The sequence below is a fragment of the Bos javanicus genome, chromosome 19, assembly GCF_032452875.1.
Source record: "Bos javanicus breed banteng chromosome 19, ARS-OSU_banteng_1.0, whole genome shotgun sequence".
NCBI lineage: Eukaryota > Metazoa > Chordata > Mammalia > Artiodactyla > Bovidae > Bos > Bos javanicus.
The window spans coordinates 41,858,044-41,882,201 of NC_083886.1; the positions used below are offsets into that span (position 1 = coordinate 41,858,044).

General features: G+C 52.6%; 1 protein-coding gene across 3 annotated transcripts; it reads left to right on the forward strand.

The window, feature by feature from the left end:
• Positions 1 to 3,264: 3,264 nt before the first annotated feature.
• RAPGEFL1 (Rap guanine nucleotide exchange factor like 1) lies at positions 3,265 to 17,438 on the forward strand. 3 transcript variants are annotated; one of them, XM_061391704.1, is made up of 15 exons: positions 3,265 to 3,872; positions 6,725 to 6,803; positions 7,725 to 7,860; positions 8,087 to 8,184; positions 10,105 to 10,217; positions 10,434 to 10,601; positions 11,597 to 11,709; positions 11,810 to 11,932; positions 12,453 to 12,631; positions 12,748 to 12,838; positions 13,409 to 13,459; positions 13,805 to 13,892; positions 14,704 to 14,768; positions 15,094 to 15,148; positions 15,395 to 17,438. In XM_061391704.1, the coding sequence occupies exons 1-15, from the start codon at positions 3,353 to 3,355 to the stop codon at positions 15,517 to 15,519; spliced, it is 2,004 nt and encodes a 667-aa protein (XP_061247688.1). In that variant the 5' UTR covers positions 3,265 to 3,352; the 3' UTR covers positions 15,520 to 17,438. The 3 variants fall into 3 exon arrangements, with proteins under 3 accessions (XP_061247688.1, XP_061247689.1, XP_061247690.1); XM_061391705.1 differs by having other exon boundaries at positions 11,612 to 11,709; XM_061391706.1 differs by having other exon boundaries at positions 15,309 to 15,398.
• Positions 17,439 to 24,158: the final 6,720 nt, after the last annotated feature.

Here is a 24,158-nt window from a genome sequence, read left to right on the forward strand (position 1 = left end):
TTGAAGAGGGGACACTCCAGTGTTCTTGCCTGAGAAACGTCATGGACAGAGGAGTCTGGTGGGCTACAGTCCATGGCATTGCAGTCGGACACAACTTGGAACAACGCACAATCCGGCAGACTGTGATTTGGGGAAATAGTTCTTGATGGAAATGTGGCATAAAATGAGAAGTGACCTAGCAATATGGAATAGAGTTTTGTAAGAAATTAAAATTTATGTATAGAATAATAGTTGCATATATTCAAAGTCTGGCTAAAGGGAAAAAAAGAGAGATCAAAAGACCAGCTCTGGTTTATGCTGCCAGTTAGCTAGGCCACTGGGTAGCTAGCTTTGAGTTACCTATTTCCTCCTCCAGATCCCGGGTGGTGTGGAAGTTTACTACAAAGGCTGTCCCTGGTGTGGGGCAGCAATTGAATTCAGTGTGGAGCTGGCAGCAGCTGTCCTTGAGTCCCACAAATCTTTGTGGTACATCTTCAAATGACAGTTGGGACTCCCTCGTATGTCCCTTGCTGCTGCTGCCACAGCCAGAGAACCATTGACTCTTCTGACCCTCACCCCAGATTTCTCTTTGAATCATGTCAGTTAACTTCCCTTCTCCTCCCCTGCAGAGTGATGGGTAACTATGGGCCTGATCTCGTGGGGTCATACAAAGAATGCCAGCCAGCCTTGGGGGTGGGTCGCTGGCAGGAGGAATAAGCGTGTTTAGATACTTCCCCCTCACCCCTGCCTCTTGATTCTCCAGTCCTGCAGTTAGATCCCATTGCTCTCCCTGTTGCCCTGGTAACCAGCTCAGCAAGAAGAAACTCAAGCTCAGCAAAGCCCCCAGGTTCTCTGACCTCCCAGCCTGCCTCTCAGTGGGCAGAAAGAAGGCAACTGTTAGGGGCAGACAGATCAGTCTTAGGTAGTCCTGCTGTATCCCCTTCCAGAAGTCCATGGACTGGGTGCTTAAACTTTTTGCCCCCCTTCTCACAGGTGTTAATCACACTGCCCTCTCTCCTTGTTTCTTCCATCATAGAGTGTAGATGCCTTGACAACCATCTTCCCCACGAGGTCAGCACGTGGGCCTTATGAGAGACTCAGAACAGCAAAGGACTTAGAATCCCAAAGTTGTCTCCCAGCATCAGTAGCCCACTTAAGTTGGGTTGTCCCTCTAGGGCAGTAATTCTCAATCCTGGCTACACAAATCACTTGGGGATCCTTTAAAAAAAAATACCATAAACCTTGGCCCTACCTCAGAGATCTGATTTAATTAATTTGAGGTGTGGCCGGGGCAACAGTATTTTTGAAAAGTTCCTTGGATTACCATGTGCAATTGGGGCGAGAACCACTGCTGTTCTAGGAGCGCCGTAACTTGATGCTGGTTTTCCTCTCTGATTCAAGGTCTTGAACTTAGTCTATGCCTGATATCCTTGAGTAATTGGAGGGTGCTGGGGTCCTGTTCCCCAATTCCAATTTCCAGGAGTCTCTTTGACCCTTGTATTTGCAGCCCCCACACGCTCCACACTCCCCAATTCTTCCCCCTTCCTAAATGACAATCCCAAATCCTGCCCAGAGAGGACGTTACCAAGGCAACCAGCTTAATCTGGTAACTGTGGCATGTGCTGGGAGTGGAGCCCTCCTCTCTTCTTACTCAGTTCATGAAATGCCTGGGGAGCTCCAAGCCACTCCAGCCAGCTTCCCCTGTTGACCCCAGGGATAATAGGGTATCCAATGAAGAGAGTATCAGGAAACTGATACTTGGATCTCTAGCTTCTCAGCTAAAATTGTGCTCTCTCCTTTTTTACTGTTCCTTTTTGCAAATCCACAAACAGATGGGTGTGCAAAGCTTTAATTCTGCGAACACATGCTCTTGTACACATCGGACCAGATAAGCACACACGGTGACACGTGTAGTACACACCCTGTTCAGTTCTACCACCACTCCCAGGCTTTCGCATTCCTGTCTCTGCCTGGCCCATGCACAGTAAACAGAGGTGGGGCATTGTCCAAGGAGCCTCAACCCATATGTTGCCTGGTGCCACTCCCTCACCTTGTTACTTTAACCTTGACGTGCTTACCCTGAGCATGTCTCCATACCCGCCTCTACCTGGGACAGTCTATCCTTAGCGACAGAATGCTTTGGGCATAGGCATCAGAAATAAGGATTATCTGGAGTGCATATTCGGTACCACTTCCCCACTCCATGGCTATGTCACCTCTGGAGGGTCTCTCTATGCCTCATGGTGTTGGTTGGCAGTTCTAGAGCTTGTCACCCATCTCTAGGGCTCTGCCTCGTCCTGCTGCCAGTAGGTGAAAGTGCCCTTGTGCTCCTGGTCTCGCTCTCCCTCTGCCTACCATCTCTTCTCCTCACCCTAATTAGACTTGCCACAACCTGCTGCTCTCTGCTTGGCTCCTACCTGCCTGCCAGTACCTGCCTCTCACAGGCCAGGCCCTCACCATCTATTGCGCCCTACCAGAAAGGGCAGATGGGTGGTGCCCCCCCTTCCCCCTCTCCCCTTCCCCCTCCCCCCTTCCAATGCCAGTTCACTCGAGGCCTACCCAGCCCTTTTTACAGAAGGAAGATAAAGACCACATACTCCACTGAGTATGGCAACAGAGGGCACAGTCGAGATCGAGAGTGATGGACACCCAATCAGCAATTTTTGTAGGCCTCCCTCACTTGAATACAGGCAGGTCCATCAAGGTGTGCAGCCTGATTTTTTGCAGTGATACCAAGAGTCCTCCTAAGCCTCGAGCCAGGAAGCTCCCTCTCCACTGGTAAATGACTCCCTCACCCTTGCCTTTAATGTCTGCGTCTACTCCGAACCCAATCCATTCAGTCCCTTACTGTTTCTCTCACGGTCAGCCCCAGCGCCCAAGTTCAAGCCTCGCGCGGCCCAAGTGGGCGGGCCCCTGAAGGGTAGGGGCGGGGACTGGGCGGGGACTGGAGGAGGGGGTGCGGTCTCAGTTCTGCCACCTTCCCCCCGGCCAGGAGCGCAGCCGCCGACGCCTCCGCCGCCGCGTCCTCACAGCCTTGCGCTCCGCCCGCTGTCTCTGCCGCCGCAGCCCGGCCCAGGAGCGCAGAGCCTTTGGGCACCGGCCCCGCAGCCTGCCCACCCTTCGGGCCGCGTGCGCTGCAGCCGGCATGGGGGGCCACTGAGAGCCGGCACTCCTTCCCTCTGGTACCTCCCCCGGCCACTGGCCACTGGACTCCGGCCAGCGAGCCTCGGGCACCTCTGGCCCCTAGTCCGGAGCCTGGCACGGCCCTCAGCTCTGCCCCTCCGGCTCTGAGCATCGTGTCCCCGCCCCCCCCGCCCGTGCCTGGGACACCTGGGTCCCCCGGCGGCCCTGAGGAGAGGGGCGGGGGGGGGGTATGAAGCCGCTGGAGAAATTTCTGAAGAAGCAGACGTCGCAGCTGGCGGGGCGAACGGTGGCGGGAGGTCCCGGCGGGGGTCCGGGGAGCTGCGGCGGGCCTGGAGGGGGTGGGGGACCTGGCGGGGGCGGCGGTCCAGCCGGGGGACCTCGGCCGCTGCAGCGGCGTCAGAGCGTGTCTCGCCTGCTGCTCCCAGCTTTCCTCCGGGAGCCCCCCGCCGAGCCGGGGCTGGAGCCGCCCCCAGAGGAGGACGGAGGAGAGCCGGCGGGGGTCGCGGAAGAGCTCGGCAGCGGGGGCCCCTGTTGGCTGCAGCTGGAGGAGGTCCCGGGGCCCGGGCCGCTCGGGGGAGGGGGACCCCTGCGCTCCCCTTCCTCTTACTCCTCAGACGAGCTGTCCCCCGGCGAGCCTCTGACTCCTCCACCCTGGGCCCCTCTGGGCGCCCCCGAGCGGCCGGAGCATCTTCTGAACTGGGTTCTGGAGCGGCTGGCTGGAGGGGCCACCAGGGACAGCGCCGCTTCAGGTAAGGAGTGGGCTGGCTCATCCATCCCGGAGTAGGGTTTGCCCCATCCCCCACCCGGTCCTCTTGCTTGCCCTTGGACGGTGATGGTGGCGCCTTGCGGGAGCCTTGGTGTGGGGTTGAGTGGTCAATTGAAGTGGGGTAGGGGCCTATGGGAAGGACAGAGCTTTCTGCAGCAGAGAAGTGGCAGTGCCACCTTTCTCTGCATAGCAGCCTCAACCACGCCTGGAGAAGAAGCTGAACCCCTTTTCCTCATTGAGCCTCCCTTCGTCTCCCCTGGACATTTCATCCTGACCCTGTGGGTCCCGGGTGTTGACTACCTCCTTCTGTGGCTGAGAATTACAGCTTGACACACTAAGATGGAAGCTGCCCAGACCAGTCAGTGCAGCCCTCTAGAGGTGGCCAAGCCCCAAAAGACCTTATAGGAGTCCCGGGTTCTCTTTAGAAGGCCCAGAGCAGAGGGCTGGCCCACTCGGAGGGGCAGCGCCAGACAGGCACACAGTGGCCCAAGCCGCCTTTAGGCTCTGGCAGAGGGATGCATTGTCCCTAGCAGCTTGGAAGGGGGCGGGGGGGCATGTGTGGAGGGAGGCATTCTAGTTTGGGGTGGATTCAAAGGTGTCTGGTGGCTGGGCAGAACTCAGGCCCTGCAGCATTCAGGGGGGTCCAAACCTCTCCAGCTCCCGCCCTTCCGGTGGCAGGCCTCAGCACAGGGCCTCTTTAAAAATAACCACACCCTGAGAGGCTTATTCCCTAAATGATGAAGCTATTTTGCCACTCCCCACCAGCACCCCTGCTAAGGAGATTTTGAGGAAACTGAGGCCCCAGATTGCTGGTTAGCGGCTGAAGTAAAAGATCCAAGGGTCTTCAGGGCTAGTTGTCAGCATTTCACTAACACCCAGTGGGGTCTGAGGATTGGGAGCCCAGGCTGAGGGCTTACAGATGGGAGTTTCACACATTGCTCTCAGACCTTTGCAGGGAGCCCTAACCCAGGTGTGCAGAATGGGGCTCCACTCCCCTAGATTTTTCTCAAGACCCAGGTACTCTCCTTGGCTCAGGTTGCAGTTGCCCTGGGGAGCTGACACCTTTTGGATTTAATTAGAAAAATATCAGACACACACAGCTCTCTTAACCATAACTTCCCGCCTACACCACACACACTGTGTCTCTATGACACATTCCCTGGGGAGGCTGTGCATTGGACCAGAGCCTGCCTAGGAAGAGACAGGCACCAAGCTGTAGCCCCTATGGCACCATTTCCCCCACTCTGCCCCATGGTCCTCTTCCTTTGCTCTGTTTATCTTTCCTGTGAGATAAAGAGTAGAGGGAAGGTTTGGGGACATCCCTAGTCCTCATCCCCATCCCTGGGGCTGAGGATCAGGGCTGGAGGGGCTCTCTGACTCACTTTAAAGACTGGGCAGAGAGAAAAAGGGAGAAACTGTCTTTCTCCTTTTGCCAGGGTCTGGTGCCACAGATGCTGCTCAGTGTCCCCTGAGGAAGGACTCTTGAACTGACTGTCACTGTATTAGCTGGACTGGCAGGCTGGATCTCCAGAGTAACTGGTTTGGGGGAACCCCAAAGCAGTTCCAGAATAGATGAGAATCAAGCTTAACCTGCCACTCTATTCTCCAATATATTCTTAAGCTATCTCAGTTCCCTCCCAGGGTGTGTGGGCAGAGGAGACTTGCACAAGCTACCCCAAACAAGCCAAAGTAGCCCCCCGCTGCCCACTGTACTTCACTCCGACACTCTGCTTGCCTCAAGCACAGTGAGAAAAGAACAGAAACGCAGGAGTCAGGGTTCTTACTCCAGCTCCAGGCAAGTTCCTCTCAGCTCTGGGCCTTGGTTTCTCATTTGTGAAATGAAATCATTGAAGTTGAGGATCTCATGTTGATTCACCCGCTCCACTTTCATGGCTAGAATTGGAGGCCAGGGGATGGTGACCCAAGGGCCATCAGAAGCCTTGGGGCAGTACCTGGGGACCTGGCCCTAACCTGTTCTGATGAGGACACCTGGCTCCCTCCCCATGCCCTGCCTGTCTGTGTGTGCCAGGCGGCCCTGCCTGTCTGTGTGTGCCAGGCTGCCTTGCCCCACCCCAGGGCTGGCTGCAAGTCAGGGCGACCTTGTACCTGGCTGACTGGCTGAGCCAGGCCCAGATGGGGGTGTGGAGGGGGAAAGGGTGGTGTGAGGAGCCACTCCCCTCCACCCTTGCATCATTAACTCTTCCATCCCTGGGCAGCTGGAGGACACAAGCTTTCTATTTAAAGGCTTTGGGATCAAAGAGATGGCAGTCTCCCTCTCCCTTTTAATGGGGCTGGTTCTCACCTGCCTAGTTGGAACTCAAAACTCTTAGGTAGGGAGTGGGGAGGGGAGGAGGGATATACACACACATACACACACACACACACACAAACACACACTGCCGCTGACCCTACCTGTGCTTAGTTCTCTTGGCCTAGAGACACTTGTAGAGACTACCTCTCTTCCCCGCCCCGCCCCCACCAGACAGATCTCAAGCTTGGCGTATTAAATGACCCCCTACCCACGCACACTGGCGAGAAGTGGGCGTGGCAATCGGAGGGCGCCCCCTCCTTCCCTCCAGCTGCCTCGGCAGCTGCCAACCCCACCCCCGCAGCGGCTGCCCAGAACCTTCACGTGTGTGTGTGTGTGTGTGTGTGTGTGTGTGTGTGTGTGTGTATGTATGGTGGGGCATGTGCAGAGCATGACTGGGCAGGTGGCTGAGGCTCCAGCCCAGCTAAAGAGAATTTGCCCTCGAGGCAAGAGAGGGGGAGTGGTGAGCGTCCAACCAGGTCCTGGAAGTGCCCTTCTGACATCAGTGGTGGCGACTGCTCTTCCAGATACCCTGCTGGATGACATCGTCCTCACTCATTCGCTCTTCCTTCCCACGGAGAAATTTCTGCAGGAGCTGCACCAGTAATATCCTTTTGTGAAGCTTGCGAAAGGGAAGGTCAGGAGGGAGCCACTCCCTGCATCCCACATGCCATGGGATGTGAGGGGCTAAGCTCTTCCCAAGAAAGCACACCTGGGTTTCAATCCCAGTTTCTTCACTCACCAACTGTGTAACCTCGGGAAGATCACCTGACCTCCTGGGGCCTCAGTTTCCCCTTCTGTAAAACGGGGCTAAACAGTACCTGCCCCTGTGGCTGTTGTGGAGACCATTCTAGCAGCAGAGGTAGGAGTGCTTGGAGACTGCAGAGCCCTGTATGGATGTAAGGTGTTATTATTCTATTAAGAGCGCCTGTCTCCCCACTGAATTATTGCTCTAAACATCCGGTTGCCCAGCGAGTTATTACAGGGTCTGATGTAAACATCAGGTCGTGGCTGTGCTTTCATAGGGTCACTAGAGACAAGTCACTGACTGGGCTATTCATAGGGCCTCTCACCGAGTTATTCTAGGACCTAATTGTAAATGGCAGGCCAGTGAGTAGAATATCATAGGTTCTCTTTGAAACACCAGGCCTTACACGGAGAGATGGTCAGGTGTGTGGTTAGCACCATTGGCCTTTATCAGCCTGCTGTGAGCTCTGGGCTGTGGGCTGATCAGGGGTTGGGTGGGTCCAGGCAGAGTAGCTTCTAGTGAATTTCTTCAAGTGAAATTCAAACAGGCAAGAGCTGCATGCGGTCAAGTGGGTGCCATCCCTACCTATTCTGGCAAAAACCTGGGCTGGGGCATGAGGGGTTCTGGTTCCAGGGAACTTCAGAGCCTCTTTCTGTCTGGCCCCAAACCTAGAGAATTTTTAGGGGTGGCCTTGGCTCCCATTGCAAAGCCTTGCCTTCCATACCCTTCCCAGTGTCCTCAAGTCTGCCTGCGGGGCTTTTTCTTAACTTAGGGGTCAGCTTTGTTTGGGCAGGAGGCATGGAAGGCCCTGAGGGGCTGGGCCGGAAGCAGGCCTGTCTAGCCATGCTCCTTCACTTCTTGGACACCTACCAGGGGCTGCTGCAGGAGGAAGAGGGGGCTGGCCGCATCATCAAGGTGGGCCTGGGATGAGAAGGTGGGTGACCAGGCTGTTTGCTCTGGAAGGGGCCCTTTTGAAGGAACCATACTTCTCAAGCTGGGTGCCTGGAAGGAAAGAGGCCAGCAAGTCCTAGCTTATAGGATTCTTCTGTGCTTGAAGGCATGGAGGCCCTGCCCTGCCTTTGCAGAGAGTGATGCTGGGATGAGACCCTTGCCCTCACCTTCTTTCTCCTTGTCTCTGCAGGACCTGTACCTGCTGATTATGAAGGATGAGTCCCTTTACCAGGACCTCCGAGAGGACACACTGAGGCTGCACCAGCTTGTGGAAACAGTGGAGCTAAAGTGAGGGGAATGGGCTTGGGGAGGGGCCAGGAACGAAGTCCTCCTTGTTCCTCAGTTAGAGGGCTGGGTGCCTCTGGCCTTTGGACTCCAAGATGTCTTGATTTCAGTCCCTTTCTCTTACTGGAGAGGAGCACAAAGCATCATCTCCAGACATTTTGGGGGTCCATTCTCCCATCCACTTATTTGTCAGTCCAGTGGTGTACTGATAAATATTGAACAGCCAGCACTTCAGGAAAAAGAGCCCTGACTTGTAGCTTTTGCTGATTCCCATGGTGTAAATTCGGAGAAGGCAATGGCACCCCACTCCAATACTTTTGCCTGGAAAATCCCACGGACGGAAGAGCCTGGTAGGCTGAAGTCCATGGGGTCGCTACAGTCCGACATGACTGAGCGACTTCACTTTCACTTTTCACTTTCATGCATTGGAGAAGGAAATGGCAACCCACTCCAGTGTTCTTGCCTGGAGAATCCCAGGGATGGGGAAGCCTGGTGGGCTGCCGTCTATGGGGTCGCACAGAGTCGGACACGGCTGAAGCGACTTAGCAGCAGTAGCAGCAGCATGGTGTAAATTCTCTCACCATGGTTTATTTCAAGCTCCCAACGTGATGTCATTGAATGTGAAGTTGGGAGGAGATGTGTAGTAGCAGGTCATTATGTAGTATCTTCACCATACAAATCCAACAGACGCAAATAACCTGAAGAGCACAGAGAAGAACACGGTGAAACAATTAGGAAATGACTTTTTTTGTATTATAATAATTTGGCTATAAGTTTATAAAACATATATATGTTTATATACAATTATCTATTATAATTAATTTTTTAATGGCTGTGTTTAAAACCAGTTGGCAAAATTTTCCAAAATTTAACAGTCTGCCTTCACGAGCCATTGTGAGCTGACTTCAAGACACCACTGTGTCCGTCTGTCCATCTTTTCAGCCCTTTCAGTTTCTCCATTCCACTGTCATAACCCTCATTTAGGCTTCAGTATCTCTCACTTGGATTATGGCTGCAGCCTCTGATCCAGGCCTTTAGCTTATGGTTTTGTGTCTTTCTTATGCTGATGCCAGAGAGATCTTTCAAACTTGACAACCTTGTGCTTCTGTTCCCAAAATATCCATGCCCCTCCCCCAACAGCATCCTAGCCCCTCTCTGTCTGCCTTCTGCTGATCCTTCCCTCCACATCTCCCACATCCCTCCTTACGCATGACACTCCCTATACACCCACCAATTCCATGAACACCTGTGTGTTCTCAACTTCCTGCTATCACTTATATGGTCCACCCCAGAGTGCCCTCCTCCCACCCCCTTCTCTTCCTGTTGCCCTTCAAGGTCTAGGTCAAATGCCATCTTCTTAGTGAAAGCATCTTTTGGCGGTAGCTGTCCCCTCCTCCCTCCCTGTACCAACAAAACTCTTCTTGTGCCTTTATTATATCATCTAACACCTGTCTGGTGTGAGAAGTAGCTGTACGCAAGTCTGTCTCCCTCCCAGACTGTGAAGTTTTTGTCAGTAAAATTCAGCAAACAGCTGATGACCTACACCTGCCATGTACCAGGCAGGGTGCTAGGCCTGGAGGTTGAAAATAAAATTCAGTCAGCTCTCAATCTTGTAGAAGAGATAAGACACGAAGGTAAACACATATTAGCCCAATGTCCTACAGCCACTGAGACAAAAAGGTGACCTCTGCTGGTGGGTGGGATGGATAGAGAAGAATTCAGGGAGGAGGTGGCATTTGATTCGGTCATTCGGACAGCCATCCCAATGCTGGCCATGGTCCTGTCTTCTGACCTCCTTCACCACTCTCTGAACCTGATGCTGGGGCATCCTTGACCCGGTTCTGACATCCCTGCTTGATGCTACCTGCCTGGCATGCAAGATGCCTGGCCGGGCTCTCTGATGCCCAGCGGTGTCCACACCAGGATCCCGGAGGAGAGCCAGCCACCCAGCAAGCAGGTGAAGCCACTCTTCCGCCACTTCCGTCGGATAGACTCCTGTCTGCAGACCCGCGTGGCTTTCCGGGGTTCTGATGAGAGTGAGTGTTCTGGGGGCTCTGAGGGGTCTCCGGATCACCGGCGACCTCTATGGGGTTTCCTTCTGTCTCAGAACCAGTCCTTTTTACAACATCTTTTTCAGAGGCCAGCCCATTTAAGATAGCAGTGGGGTGGGGAACAGAGGTGCTCAGGAGGGGGCTGTGCCGATGCTGCCATTCTGCCCACTGGTGAAAAGCCACCTTCCGGTCTCTGTCTAGTCTTCTGCCGGGTCTACATGCCTGATCACTCTTACGTGACCATACGCAGCCGCCTCTCAGCATCTGTGCAGGACATCCTGGGCTCTGTGACGGAGAAGTTGCAGTACTCAGAGGAGCCTGCAGGGCGTGAGGATTCCCTCATCCTGGTTGCTGTGGCCTCCTCAGGAGGTGAGGGTCAGAAGGAGCTGGGCTGGTCTGGGGGCGGCGGGGCGGCGGGGGAGTGGTGGGACAAGGAGAGAAACTCACAAGCCCAATGCCCCGGGGCAGAAGTAACAGCTGAATTCTAGGCCCTGGCTGCTACTCTAAGTGTGGTCCTAGGACCAGCCACAGGAGCATCACCTGGGAGCTTGCTAAAAAGTGTCTCAGCCCCTACCCCAGACCTGCAGAGTCAGAATGTGTGTTTTAATAAGATCCCCAGGTGATATCTATGCACATTAAATTTGGGGACACACTGGTCCAGGACACTTGGATGCTGCTCTGGGTGCTTGCCCCTTACTCACCTAGGGATCTGGTCCTCTAACCTCCTCAAGCATCTACAGATGCTACATTTTTGAGACCAAAGACACAGGATGGGCCTCCAATCCCAGTGCTGCTGCTGCTAAATCGCTTCAGTCTGTCCGACTCTGTGCGACCCCATGAATGGCAGCCCACCAGGCCCTGCCATCCCTGGGATTCTCCAGGCAAGAACACTGGAGTGGGTTGCCATTTCCTTCTCCAATGCATGAAAGTGAAAAGGGAAAGTGAAGTCGTTCGATCGTATCCAACTCCCAGCAACCCCATGGACTCCTCTGTCCATGGGATTTTCCAGGCAAGAGTACTGGAGTGGGGTGCCATTGCCTTCTCTGCCAATCCCAGTAGGAAGGCAAAAATCCCTGCAGTGTAGTTATAGCCTTATTTTTCCTCTAAGACAGAAAAAAAATCCTGTTTTCTCAGTGTCACTGGGATGATAAAATAAGAGAAGAGCTAAAAAGAATGTTGGGAGTCAAAAGGAGGTTGTAAATGCAAGACAACCCATTTTTTGAAAACTGTCGTTTAAATACAGCATAGGCCAGTGATGACAAGTCCCGTTAGTCTAGAGTACATCTGTGCAGGGTTGGGAGCGTCGGGATGGGGCAGTGGCTGGGGGATGCAAGGGTGCAGGGGTCGATGCTAAGGCAAAGCAGCTCATTCTCCTGCAGAGAAGGTCCTTCTCCAGCCTACTGAAGACTGTGTCTTCACCACACTGGGCATCAACAGCCACCTGTTTGCTTGCACCCGAGACAGCTTTGAGGCCCTGGTAAGAACTCCCTCATAAGCCTTGGCTGGTAGCGGAGGCTGAGAGGGGCTGGGGCAGAAATTCACAAGCCTAGCCCCTGTGCCGCTGCCTGCCTCACCAGGTGCCCCTTCCTGAGGAAATTCAGGTGTCCCCTGGAGACACGGAGATCCATCGCGGGGAGCCTGAGGACGTGGCCAACCACCTTACCGCCTTCCACTGGGAGCTGTTCCGCTGTGTGCACGAGGTGGGGACTGAGGCTGCAGCTGGGTTGGGGGCCTGCAGAGAGGCAGCGCTCTGGGCTGAAAGTTCTGGTTAGGACGCTCCGCGCCCTTGCAGCATGCCCTGGGGCAATGTGCCGCCAGAACCTCTCTAAGCCTTTGTCCCCGTATCTGGGGAAAAAAGAAAGAGAGGACCATCCCCCGCCCCCCATCAGGGTGGTTCAGGATCCAAGTGGCGCTTATACAGAACCTCACCCACAGTATTTGTAAAATATTCACTATTAAAGAAAAGGCAGCGACAGTAATGTCGATCAGATGGTTCAAGCGCCTGGCAGCGTGTAAGCTTTCGGTAGATGGTAGAGTATTATTAATGTTGGTTGTTTCCCCTCCCCCTCGTTGCATCCTGTCCTGTCCCCGCTTTTTCTATTTTCCACCCCTCCCGCCCCCGCCCTCCTGCCTGTCCTGGCTCCCCGCCTCCCACTGTCATCTCCCCGCCCCCCGCCCCCATCCCACGCCCTGGCGGCCCCTCCGCCGCTGCGGCTTCAGCTGGAGTTCGTGGACTACGTGTTCCACGGGGAGCGCGGCCGCCGGGAGACGGCCAACCTCGAGCTGCTGCTGCAGCGCTGCAGCGAGGTTACCCACTGGGTGGCCACCGAGGTGCTGCTCTGCGAGGCCCCGGGCAAGCGCGCGCAGCTGCTCAAGAAGTTCATCAAGATCGCGGCCATGTGAGTGCGGCCGGCAGCGGAGGGGGAAGCCCTGGCCTCCCGCCCCTCACTGACCCCGCCTCCCCGCCCGCTCACCCCGCCTCCCGCCGGCTGATCCCGGCCTCTCGCTCCCGCAGCTGCAAGCAGAACCAGGATCTGCTGTCCTTCTACGCCGTGGTCATGGGGCTGGACAACGCCGCCGTCAGCCGCCTGAGGCTCACCTGGGAGGTGAGGTGACCGCCTCCTCGCCTCCCACCTGGGCCGGCCCACCTCGGGGATCTTGGCCTCCACACACAGTCTTGACATCCCTGGGCTCACCCCAGAGATCTTTCCCGGGACGGCTGCTCGCCTCTGGGGAGCTTTTGTGAGAATTGGAAGGAGGTGCCCTCTTCTGGCGAACACAGCTCCGGGGCACCGGGCAGGGCTGAAGGGCCGGGTACCTGTGCAAATCAGTGAAGGCGAATCCGCGCCTGACCGCGGGGTGGTGGGTGGGGGGCAGGCAGCCCGGCCCAGGTCTCAGAATGGGCTCTGGGATTTCAGCCCGCCCCCAGGGAGGCTTTGTGCGTGGCTCAGGCATCAGCAGTGTCCTCCATTTCGCCAGAAGAGATCATTCCTCTGGGCTGCTGCCAGCGCCCCAGACCTAGCCCAAGGCTGGGTCTACTTTCCCACCCCGTAGGCTTCCCAGCCCCTTGCCAGGCACTCCGGCCCTTTCCCACTCTAACACCTGGGGATTAGTAAGGAGGGTCCATGAAACCCAAGGAGCTCCAGAATCTGACATCTCCTTCCTTCAACCTGCAGAAGCTGCCAGGGAAATTCAAGAACTTGTTCCGCAAATTTGAGAACCTGACGGTGAGTGGCTTTGGCTCTTTTATCTGCCACTGGACTGGCTCCCCAGAGACTCAGTGCCCGCAAACCTTTCACCTCCAGCTTCCCTTTCAAGGTTTTCTGTGTCTGGGAGCCCCCTTTCCCACCCCTCTCCTCCAGCCCACCACCCTGGGAGGGAAGCTGGGAGGGTTGTGGCTTTGTTTTCCCCAGAGAAGAGGATACAGCAGTGAAGTCCCCACTTAGACACCCAAGCACACCCCTGTCTGTTTGGAGATATTTGTAGGGAAGGGGCTGGGGGAGGGGGAGGGGAACAACTTTGGGGTACACTGGGCCTATTTGTCACTTTTTCCCTCTGCTGTGGAACCCTAGGACCCCTGCAGGAACCACAAAAGCTACCGGGAAGTGATCTCCAAGATGAAACCCCCTGTGATTCCTTTCGTGCCTCTGATCCTCAAAGGTGAGAGTCGCTTCCAAGCTATGTTCCTCTCCACACGTTCCATGCCCCTTTCAGACCCTCAATCCCCTCTCAATTCAGCTCTGTGTGTGGCCACATAGAGAGAAGCCCCCAGGTTGAATGTGGTTTAGGGGAAGGGAAGGGCCCTTTAGACCTCCTCTCCCTTTTTTTTTAACTTTTATTTGCATTTGTGTGTGTGTGATCTTTTCTCCAGCCATACGTTTTTATTTCTTCAGTTTCTTCTGGGATGTCTTTTTCTTCTGTGCAGCCTCCTCTCTGGTTCAGGAACAGTCTGTTCTTTTTCAATAAGGATCATCTCCATGTGGCAGGGAGGGCTCACATATGGGTTGATCTGACCATGAGCTCTGTAAGACCCGCCAGCATCTTGGGGGCTTTGTTCACTGGGGTGTGCTCAGTCACCAGGGAATCTACCTCTCCGCCCTCAAGTTCAGCATTACTCTCTGCATTTTTGAGCATGTGCAGTAAAAATTCAGTACTCTTTGCACCACCAACCCTGAGTCCAGCCCCACTGTTTGATTACCAGCTCCACCACTGTGACGACTGGATGGCATGCGTTGCTTCTGTAAAGGGATATCCTTCAGATACTTGGTGACTTTTTGGATATGCAGTCCCCTTAGTGGCCCAGGCAGTTTCACGAGTGTTCTTAAAGTGAACACAAAGATTTGAACCTCTTGATTTGCATGATTTTCTGGGGTCAAGTGAACAGCGAACCGGTTTTACAGGTCTCCTCGAGTCGCTTCCAGGAAAAGTGGATCTCCCCCTCTAACCCCTTTGCTTCTCTCCCCATCCCTAGACCTGACTTTCCTGCACGAGGGAAGTAAGACCCTGGTAGATGGCTTGGTGAACATTGAGAAGCTGGTGAGTGACACTGCCAACCCTAGTCCCATGAGTGGGGCACCTGGTACCCTCCCTCGCTCTTGGCACACACACGCCTGAAAACAGCACCTTTCCTCATGGTGCCCAGGTTGCCTGGCAGACTCCTGACTGTCTCTCTGGTGGTGTCATTGTGGCAACCTGCCCATGAGTGGCAAAACTGACAGGCAGCTTGGGGCGTGGGGAGCTCTGCCTCTCCCTAACCTGGCCCTCTGCCACACCCTTCTTTGGTCCAGTGGAGGAGGGGGAGCCTTGGGAGGGGAGCACCTTTCTGGGCCCTTTTTGGGACTCAGTTCTTGTCATCTCCCAGCATTCAGTGGCTGAAAAAGTGAGGACAGTCCGCAAATACCGGAGCCAGCCCCTTTGTGAGTACTCGGGGTTTTGAGGGCGTTACAGGTGGAGGTTTGACAGAGCAGGAGGGTTTCTGGGAGACTCCCGCGCTCCAGTGTTTATTTCCTTAAACGTCTCATTTCTCCATTCTCTCCCGGCCTTCCCGGGGACCCTCCTGCCCACCAACCACCCCAGTCCACACCCTTCCTTCCCTCGGGCTGGTTGTGTGCAGGGGAAGAAGGACACCCTGACCGCCTGCCTCCCTGTCCTCGCATCCCCAGGCCTTGATATGGAGGCCTCCCCACATCACCTGCAGACCAAGGCCTACGTGCGCCAGTTCCAGGTCATCGACAACCAGAACCTCCTCTTCGAGCTCTCCTACAAGCTGGAGGCCAACAGTCAGTGAGAACTGAGGTTCTGCTTGGCCCCTCACCAGGGTCCTTGGGCACCTGGCACTCAAGCACTTTGCACGATTCCCTGCCCACATCTGACAGCTTTCTTCTGGAGCCACTTCCTGCCCCACGGGAAGGAGTTGGGTGGACTGAGCCCTGGACTCATAAGCCTGTTCTTCCTGCTGAAGTCCTCTCCCCCATGCTCCTTCAAGCCCGAGCCACCCTCTGCTGGTTCCTGCCCTCTCAGGGGAAGCAGTGGGCAGAGAGCTCCTTCCCTGGCCCCTCCCATCCAGGTCTGTTCCGGAGATGGAGTTTCCCATCTCCTCTACCCAAGCAGGCAGGAAGGCTTTGCCCACCCCCCTCCCCATCTCATCTCACAGAGCAGAGCTGTGGGAGGGGTTGGCAGCCTTCCTCTCCACCACCTGCCTGGCTTCTCCCTGACTTCTTCCTGGTGAGGGCTGGGACCCCTAGATTCACCCCCAGATATGATATTGCCCTTGTGTCTGTCTGCGTGTGTGCGTGTGCGTGTGTGTGTGTGTGTGTGTTTGCACATGCGCGTGTGGCCCCTTTGAAGGAGTAGCACTGCATCTGGCATTTGAGGGAAGGTGCTGTGTGTCCTGGGGAGGGGGTCCTTCTGTTTGGTGCTACCCTTGTCTGCTCCTGGGATAGTACGGGGTGCTTTCCCCACCCCCAGCACTCTCTGCCCAGCTCCTCCACTGCCCTGCACACCCAGGCTTGTGGCTGAAGCTGCTCCGGAGGGCAGGGAGCAGCAGCAGACAGGAGGGTTACCATCAGCCCTTACGGGTCTCCCACTCATACCTCCTAAAGTTCCCTGGGTGGGCTCTGATGAGAGGGTAAAAGATGCTCAGGGAAACATAGGCCTAAGCTGCCTACAGGACCCCCCCCCCACATTGCAGTGGGGTGAGACATGGTAGCAGGAGTCAGGGCTGATTTCTGCCCATCCTCCTGATTTTAGGGTGTCTCACTGCTAAGAAGGGCGTTATCATCTCCCTTTGGCCCTTCTGCAAGGATGCCAGCACGTGGTCTCATCCTCCTCCCTGTCTTGACTCCCGCCTTGGTCCTTCCCATCGGAGCTGGGTGGGGTGGACCCCTGCACTTGGGTCAAGGCAGCCGCTCCCCGCTCCCCGACATGGGGCAGGGAACGGCAGAGACTGGAAAAGCGAAACTGGGCCCTGGCGATGCCTCTGTTACCTCTCAGTCTCCCCTCCCTCTCCCATCAGGGGCCTCCAGGGCTGAGGGTGCAAGACTCCCGGCAGCTACGGGGTGAGGTTTCCTGGCACAGCCTCACCCTCCTTTCTGGCACGACCTCTTTCCCTTCCGAAGAGGCAGCAGCAGCCCCAGCCAAAGAAGCTGCTGCTCCTGCTCTGAGAGTGTATATATTTTTTACCAAAAGCTCGGGAATTGTAAATTTATTTTTTAAAACACAAGGAGGGAAAGAACCTTGTATCATATGTAAACAGTGTATCATAGGTTACGTTGTACAGTCCCTTTTATACTGCGGTCTGTCTTGTTCCTGCCGCAAAAATATGTCTATAGACTCCCCACCCCACCACATCCACAGGCACTGTGTCCCACCCCCTCCATCCCTAGAGACAGTGACCTCTGTCTGTCCACCCTTCCCTGCTACTGCTGATGTGCGCTTCTGTCCCTGCAGCCACCCTTCCTCCCGACACCTCTCAGCAGCCTTGTCACTCCAGCGCTCACAGTCCTCACCAAACCCTGGGCCCCCCCGGTCCAGTCTCGGCTGCTGCCCACCTCTGGCCTTGACCCCTGCCCTGCTGCCTCCCACGGGCCTCCCAGACCCCTTCCCATGCCCCATAGCTCTACCAGAGTGAAGCGTGTGTGCTGTACAGGCTCGGTTGTCATTGCAGAAACCTGCTGGAGTCAAAGCCGATAAAAGTCTATGAATCCACCCTCCTGCTGTTCTCCATTCTGTTTCTTTGAGGCTGGGGAAGGGCCAAAAGGGGAGAGAGGGAATCCATCTATCAGGACTCTGGGCTGGGCTGTTCTGGAGTGACTTTGAAAAACGTGGGTGAGAGGGAAAGATGCTAGCCTCGGGAGCCACGCCGCCTAGTGCCTGGGACTTGCAAGAATGAATGTTTTAGCTGTTCCGTGTTCCAGGCGTGCCATGGATATGCGATCTTGGTTAATTCTAACACTGTGAGGTGGAGGATGGAAGCTGACAGTCCCAGCAAAGTGTCTAAGTTACAGGGTGAGTGAGGTGGCAGAACAGGGCCCCTAACCCAAATCTGTCCATTGCAGACAGCGTGCACATTCTCTGCTGCTACCCAGATGCATGCACTCTGCACGCAACCAGTATCTACCAGTTATACTAAGATGTGGGGCAACTAGAGCTTAGTGTTTGGCTCTAATGGGAGCCTGACCTCCAGGAAACATTGCGTACTCAGTCACATGTGAGCCGTTGACCTTCCCTCCTGCATCAGTTTTTCCCTCAGTCTCCTGCATCTCAGAAAATAGTCTTCCCATCCACCCAAGTTTTTGAGGCAAGAATCTAGGGCTCCACTCTTGATGATGCCCCTTTCCCTTATTCCTCACTCCTCATCTGCCTGGTCCGGCAGCTTCAATTGCAAAACACATCCTGGGACTTCCCTTGTGGTCCAGTGGTTAAGACTCTGCACTTCCAATGCAGGGGACATAGGTTTAGTGTCTGATCAGGCAACTGAGATCCCACATGCCTTGCCAAAAACAAAAACCAGCAAAACAACCAAAACCAAATCCTGATCGGCCCACTTCTCCATTACCACCAGTCCAAACCACTTTCATGTCCTCCCTGGATGCTTGCGCTAGCCTCCTACCTGGGCTCTCAGCTGCTTCTCTCCAACTGGCTTCTAACCCCACCAGTTAGTTCCCCATACTGCAACCAGGGTGCTTTTTTACAAACCTAAATAGGATAATGTACAGCTAAACTTAAAGAAGGGCTTCCCAGGTTGCACTAGTGGTAAAGAACCTGCCTGTGAATGCAGGAGACAAATGAGATGTGGGTCCGATCCCTGGGTCAGGAAGATGCCCTGGAGGAGGGCGTGGCAACCCACTCCAGTACTCTTGCCTGGAGAATCCCGTGAACAGAGGAGCCTGGCGGGCTACAGTCCACAGGGTCATTGCTGAGTCCACAACTGAAGCAACTTAGCACACACACATTGAAGCTTAAAGAAAGTGGCGATACCAAGTATCAGCGAGGATACAGAGAAACTAGGACTTTTATAAATTGTTGGTGGGAGTGTGAGTTGGTACACCCAGTTTGGAAAATTGTCTGGTCATATCTACTAAGACTAAATGTACTCTGTACCTGTCACCTAGCATTTCCACTCCTGCTGCTGCTAAGTCGCTTCAGTCATGTCTGACTCTGTGCGACCCCATAGATGGCAGCCCACTAGGCTCCCCCGTCCCTGGGATTCTCCAGGCAAGAACACTGGAGTGGGTTGCCATTTCCTTCTCCAATGCATGAAAGTGAAAAGTGGAAGTGAAGTCGCTCAGTCATGTCCGACTCTTCTCGACCCCATGGACTGCAGCCCACCAGGCCCTCCGTCCATGGGATTTTCCAGGCAAGAGCACTGGAGTGGGGTGCCATTTCCACTCCTAGGTGTATGTATACCCAAGAGAATTTAGTGCCTGTGTCCACCAAAGAATATATACAATAATGATCATATCATTTTGTTCATGATAAAGAAATCGGAAAAAATCCAAGCTTCCTTCAACAGGTAAATGAACAAATTGATTGTATATTCTTATAATGGAATATTACATAGCAAAAGAAAGGAACAAATGACTACTCCCCTCATGGGCTTCCCTCGTGGCTCAGCTGATAAAGAATCCACCCACAATGCAGGAGACCTGGGTTTGATCCCTGGGTTGGGAAGATCCCCTGGAGAAGGGAACGGCTACCTACTCCAGTATTCTGTCCTGGAGAACTCCATGGACTCTATAGTCCATGGGCTTGCAAAGAGTCGGACACAACTGAGCGACTTTCACTCACCTGCGTAAATGAATCTCATAGATATAACATTGAGTGAACAAAGCCAGATGTATGGACTACACACATACAATTCTGTTTAGAGAAGTTAAACAACAGGCAAAATTATGGAGAGAGAAGTGAGAATAGTGGTTGCTCGTGGGATGGGAGAGAGTACTGAAGTGGTGTGAAGAAACCCTCTGTGGTGATAATAATGTTCTACATCTTTTTTTTTCAGTTGAAGTACAGTTCATTTACAATGTTCTGTTTCAGGTGCAAAACAATGATTCAGTCTTATATATATACATGTATATAACACACATATACACATACATATTTTCTTTTTCAGATTATCTTCCTTTATAGGTTATTAAAGATATTGAATATAGGGGCCTTCCCTGGTGGTCCAGTGGTTAGGATTCCGCCCTTCCATTTCAGGAGGCATAAGTTCCATCCTGGACAGGAAACCAAGATCTCCCACGTGGCACGATGTGGCCAAAAAATTGAAATTAAAAAAAAAAAAGCTATTGAATATAGTTCCTTGTGCCATACAGTATACACTTGTTTATCTATTTTATATACAGTAGTGTGTGTCTGTTAATCCAAAACTCCTTCTTTGTTCTCCCCCCCTTCCCCATTGGTAACCATAAGAATGTTTTCTACGTCTGTGAGCCCATTTCTGTTCCATAACTAAGTTCATCTGTGCCGTTTGTTTTAGATTCCACAGATAAGTGATATCATGTGAGGTTTGTCTTTGTCTGGCTTACTTTTCTGTGATAATCTCAGGTCCATCCATGTTGCTACAGATAGCATTTTTTTTCATTCTTTTCTACGACTGAGTAGTATTCCATTGTGTATATGATATGTACACCTCTTCTTTATCCACTCATCTGTCGGACCTTTAGGTTGCTTCCATGTCTTGGCTTTTGTAAATAGTGCTGCCATAAACACGATATTCTATATCTTGACCTGAATGTGGTTACAGTGTGAGTGTGTGTTCACTGAGATTTATATTAATACACTTTACTGTAATGTTATATTTCAATGAAAACAATCCTGATTGTAACACTCCTCTGTTTTTGATAACACAGATTAAAAACAAAAATCTCCCCTCTCTGACCTCACTTTCTCTGTCTTCTCTCCCTCACCCTCTCCAGCCACACTGACTGCCTTCCCATTCCTAAAACACATTTTTGTCTCAGGGGTTTTACCTTTGCTCTTCCCTGAGTCTTTCCTGAGTGCCCTGACCACCCCCCACTTTGTCTCCCCTAATTCTCCTGTATATTCTTCAAGGCTTTCATTGCTACCTGACATCATCTATACTTCCTCATGTATTTGATTTTCCTGCCCCCGGAATGTTAGCTCCGGGAGTCTGTCATGTTCCTCTTCAGTACCAAGAGCGGTACTTGGCACCGAGAAGACACTCGATACATATTTGCTGAATGAATAAATTAGGTTATTTGAAATAGGAGTCGAAAGAGGAGGACAAGACACAAGAGGATAAGTGCTCTAGGAAACAAGTCAAAGAGATTCACTTATGGTCTGTGGGTTCAGGGTGGTGACAATAAAACTTCTTAAAAGACATGATCCAGGACTTGCAGGCACAGAGTTGGATGGTCTATGTGTGGATGCGGGAAGTCGGGGATGATGCCCTGGGGCTCTGTGGGCTGTGTAGGAGAGGGTGAACTTACTTAGTAATGCTGCACCTCCAGAGGTTGGCTTAGCAATGAACAAAAAGGTGGAAATAATTTGAAGCAGTCAGACCAATGTATTAATAGATGCTCTCTGGATCTGGGATTTGGAGTGAAGAATTTAAGCAGTGCCTTTTGAATCCACTAGGTGTCGCCACCAAGATTACGTCTCACCGTGGAAGAGACCTGGGACTGGTACAGTTGAGTCTATCACAGGGACTATTCCCAGGCATGAGAAATTTGACTGGAATATCCCAAATCTTTCATTCTCTGCCTTTCTACTGGGTCTTTCCCATTACACATGTAAACCTTCTCAATTCTTGCCAACCACCCCCGCCCCGCCTTTTTTTAATTTGGCTGCGCCATGTGGCATGTGAGATCTTAGTTCCCCTACCAGGCACTCATCTCACATGCTAGCAAAGTAATGCTCAAAATTCTCCAAGCCAGGCTTCAGCAGTATGTGAACCAAGAAATTCCAGATGTTCATGCCGGATTTAGAATAGGCAGAGGAACCAGGGATCAAATTGCCAACATCCACTGGATCATAGAAAAAGCAAGAGAATTCCAGAAAAACATCTCCTTCATTGACTACACTAAGGCCTTTGACTGTGTGGATCATAACAAACTGTGAGAAATTTTTAAAGACATGGGAATACCAGACCACCTGACCTGCCTCCTGAGAAATCTGTATGCAGGTCCAGAAGCAACAGTTAGAACTGGACGTGGAACAACGGACTGGTTCAAAACTGGGAAAGGAGTGTGTCAAGGCTGTATATTGTCACCCTGCTTATTTAACTTATATGCAGAGTACATCATGGGAAATTCTGGGCTGGATGAAGCACAATCTGGAATCAAGATTGCCAAGAGAAATATCAATATCCTCAGATATGCAGATGACACCCCCTTATGGCAGAAAGTGAAGAGGAACTAAACAGCCTCTTGATGAAAGTGAAAGGGGAGAGTGAAAAAGCTGACTTAAAATTCAACATTCAGAAAACTAAGATCATGGCATCCAGTTCCATCACTTCATGGCAAATAGAAGGGAAACAATGGAAACAGTGACAGACTTTATTTTCTTGGGTGCCAAGATCACTGCAGAGGATGACTGCAGCCATGAAATTAAAAGACCCTGGCTCCTTGGAAGAAAAGCTATGACAAACCTAGACAGCATATTAAAAACAGAAATGTCACTTTGCCATCAAAGGTCCACATAGTCAAAACTATAGTTTTTCCAGTAGTCATGTATGGATGTGAGAGTTGGACCGTAAAGAAAGCTGAGTGCCAAAGAATTGATGCTTTTGAACTGTGGTGTTGGAAAAGACTCTTGAGAGTCTTGTGCTGCAAGGAGAACAACCAGTCCATCCTAAAGAAAATCAGTCCTGAATATTCATCGGAAGGACTGATGCTGAAGCTGAAGCTGAAGCTCCAATACTTTGGCCACCTGACACAAAGAGCCAAGTCATTAGAAGAGACCCTGATGCGAGGAAAGATTGAATGCGGGAGAAGGGGGCAACAGAGGACGAGATGGTTGGATGGCATTGCCGATTCGATGGACACGAGTTTGAGCAAGCTCCAGGAGATGGTGGAGGACAGGGAAGCCTGGCGTGCTGGAGTCCATGGGGTTGCAAAGAGTCGGACACGACTGAGTGACTGAACAACAACAATAACCAGGGACTGAACCCCCGCCGCCTACATTGGAAAAGTGGAGTCTTAACTGCTGGACCACCAGGGAGGTCCCTCAACTCTCCATTTTTATAAACACTTTCCTTGAGCTGACATGTCCATTCTAGCTACTTTCCCCCTTCACTTCTTGTTTCTTGTTCTAGGCCAAACTTCCTGAAGGAGGTAGATTGTCTCTACCTCCTCATGTCCCATTTTTTTTTAAAGAAAAACTTATTTATTTATTTAATTTGTTTGGCTACATTGGGTCTTATTTGTGGTACTTGAGACCTTTGTTGCATCATGGGGGATCTTTCATTGCGACAGGAAGTCTCTCTAGTTGTGGAGCGTGGGTTCATTTGCGGCGTGCAACTTTAGTTGCCTCGAAGCATGTCGGATCTTAGTTCCCTGACAAGAGATAGAACCCGAGTCCCCTGCATTGCAAGGAGGATTCTTTTTTTTAATAATTTTTATTTTATTTATTTTTATTTGTGGCTGTGATAGGTCTTCATTACTGTGCAGGCTTTTTCTCTAGTTGCAGTGTGAGCGCTTCTCATTTCAGTGGCTTCTCTTGTGGAGCATGGGCTTCAGAAGTTGCAGCACGTGGGCTCAGTTCCCAGGCCCTAGAGCACAGGGTCTGGAGAAGGCAATGGCACCCCACTCCAGTACTCTCGCCTGGAAAATCCCATGGACGGAGGAGCCTGGTAGGCTGCAGATCATGGGGTCTCAAAGAGTTGGATACAACTGAGCGACTTCACTTTCACTTTTCCCTTTCATGCATTGGAGAAGGAAATGGCAACCCACTCCAGTGTTCTTGCCTGGAGAATCCCAGGGACGGGGGAGCCTGGTGGGCCGCCGTCTATGGGGTCGCACAGAGTCGGACACGACTGAAGCGACTTAGCCACAGAGCACAGGGTCAACATTTGTGGCGCATGGGCTTAGTTGCTCCGAGGCATGTGGGATCTTCCCGGACCAGGGACTGAACCCGTGTCTCCTGCATTAGCAGCCGGATTCTTTACCACTGAGCCACCAGGAAAGCGTGCAAGGAGGATTCTTAACCAATGAACCACCAGGGAAGTCCCCCCATTCATTCCTATTTTATTTTGTCTTGTTTCTTCAACTTTTCATCAAGAAAGATTTCAGACACAGAAAAGTTGAATGATTAGTACAATGAACTTTCTAGACTCTATAATTAACATTTTGTTAAATTTGCTTTTGTTCTCTCTCTATGCACACGCGCACACACACACACACTTTTTCTTTTGCCAAGCTACTTGAAAGTAAGTAGCAAATGTTAATATCACTTCATTCC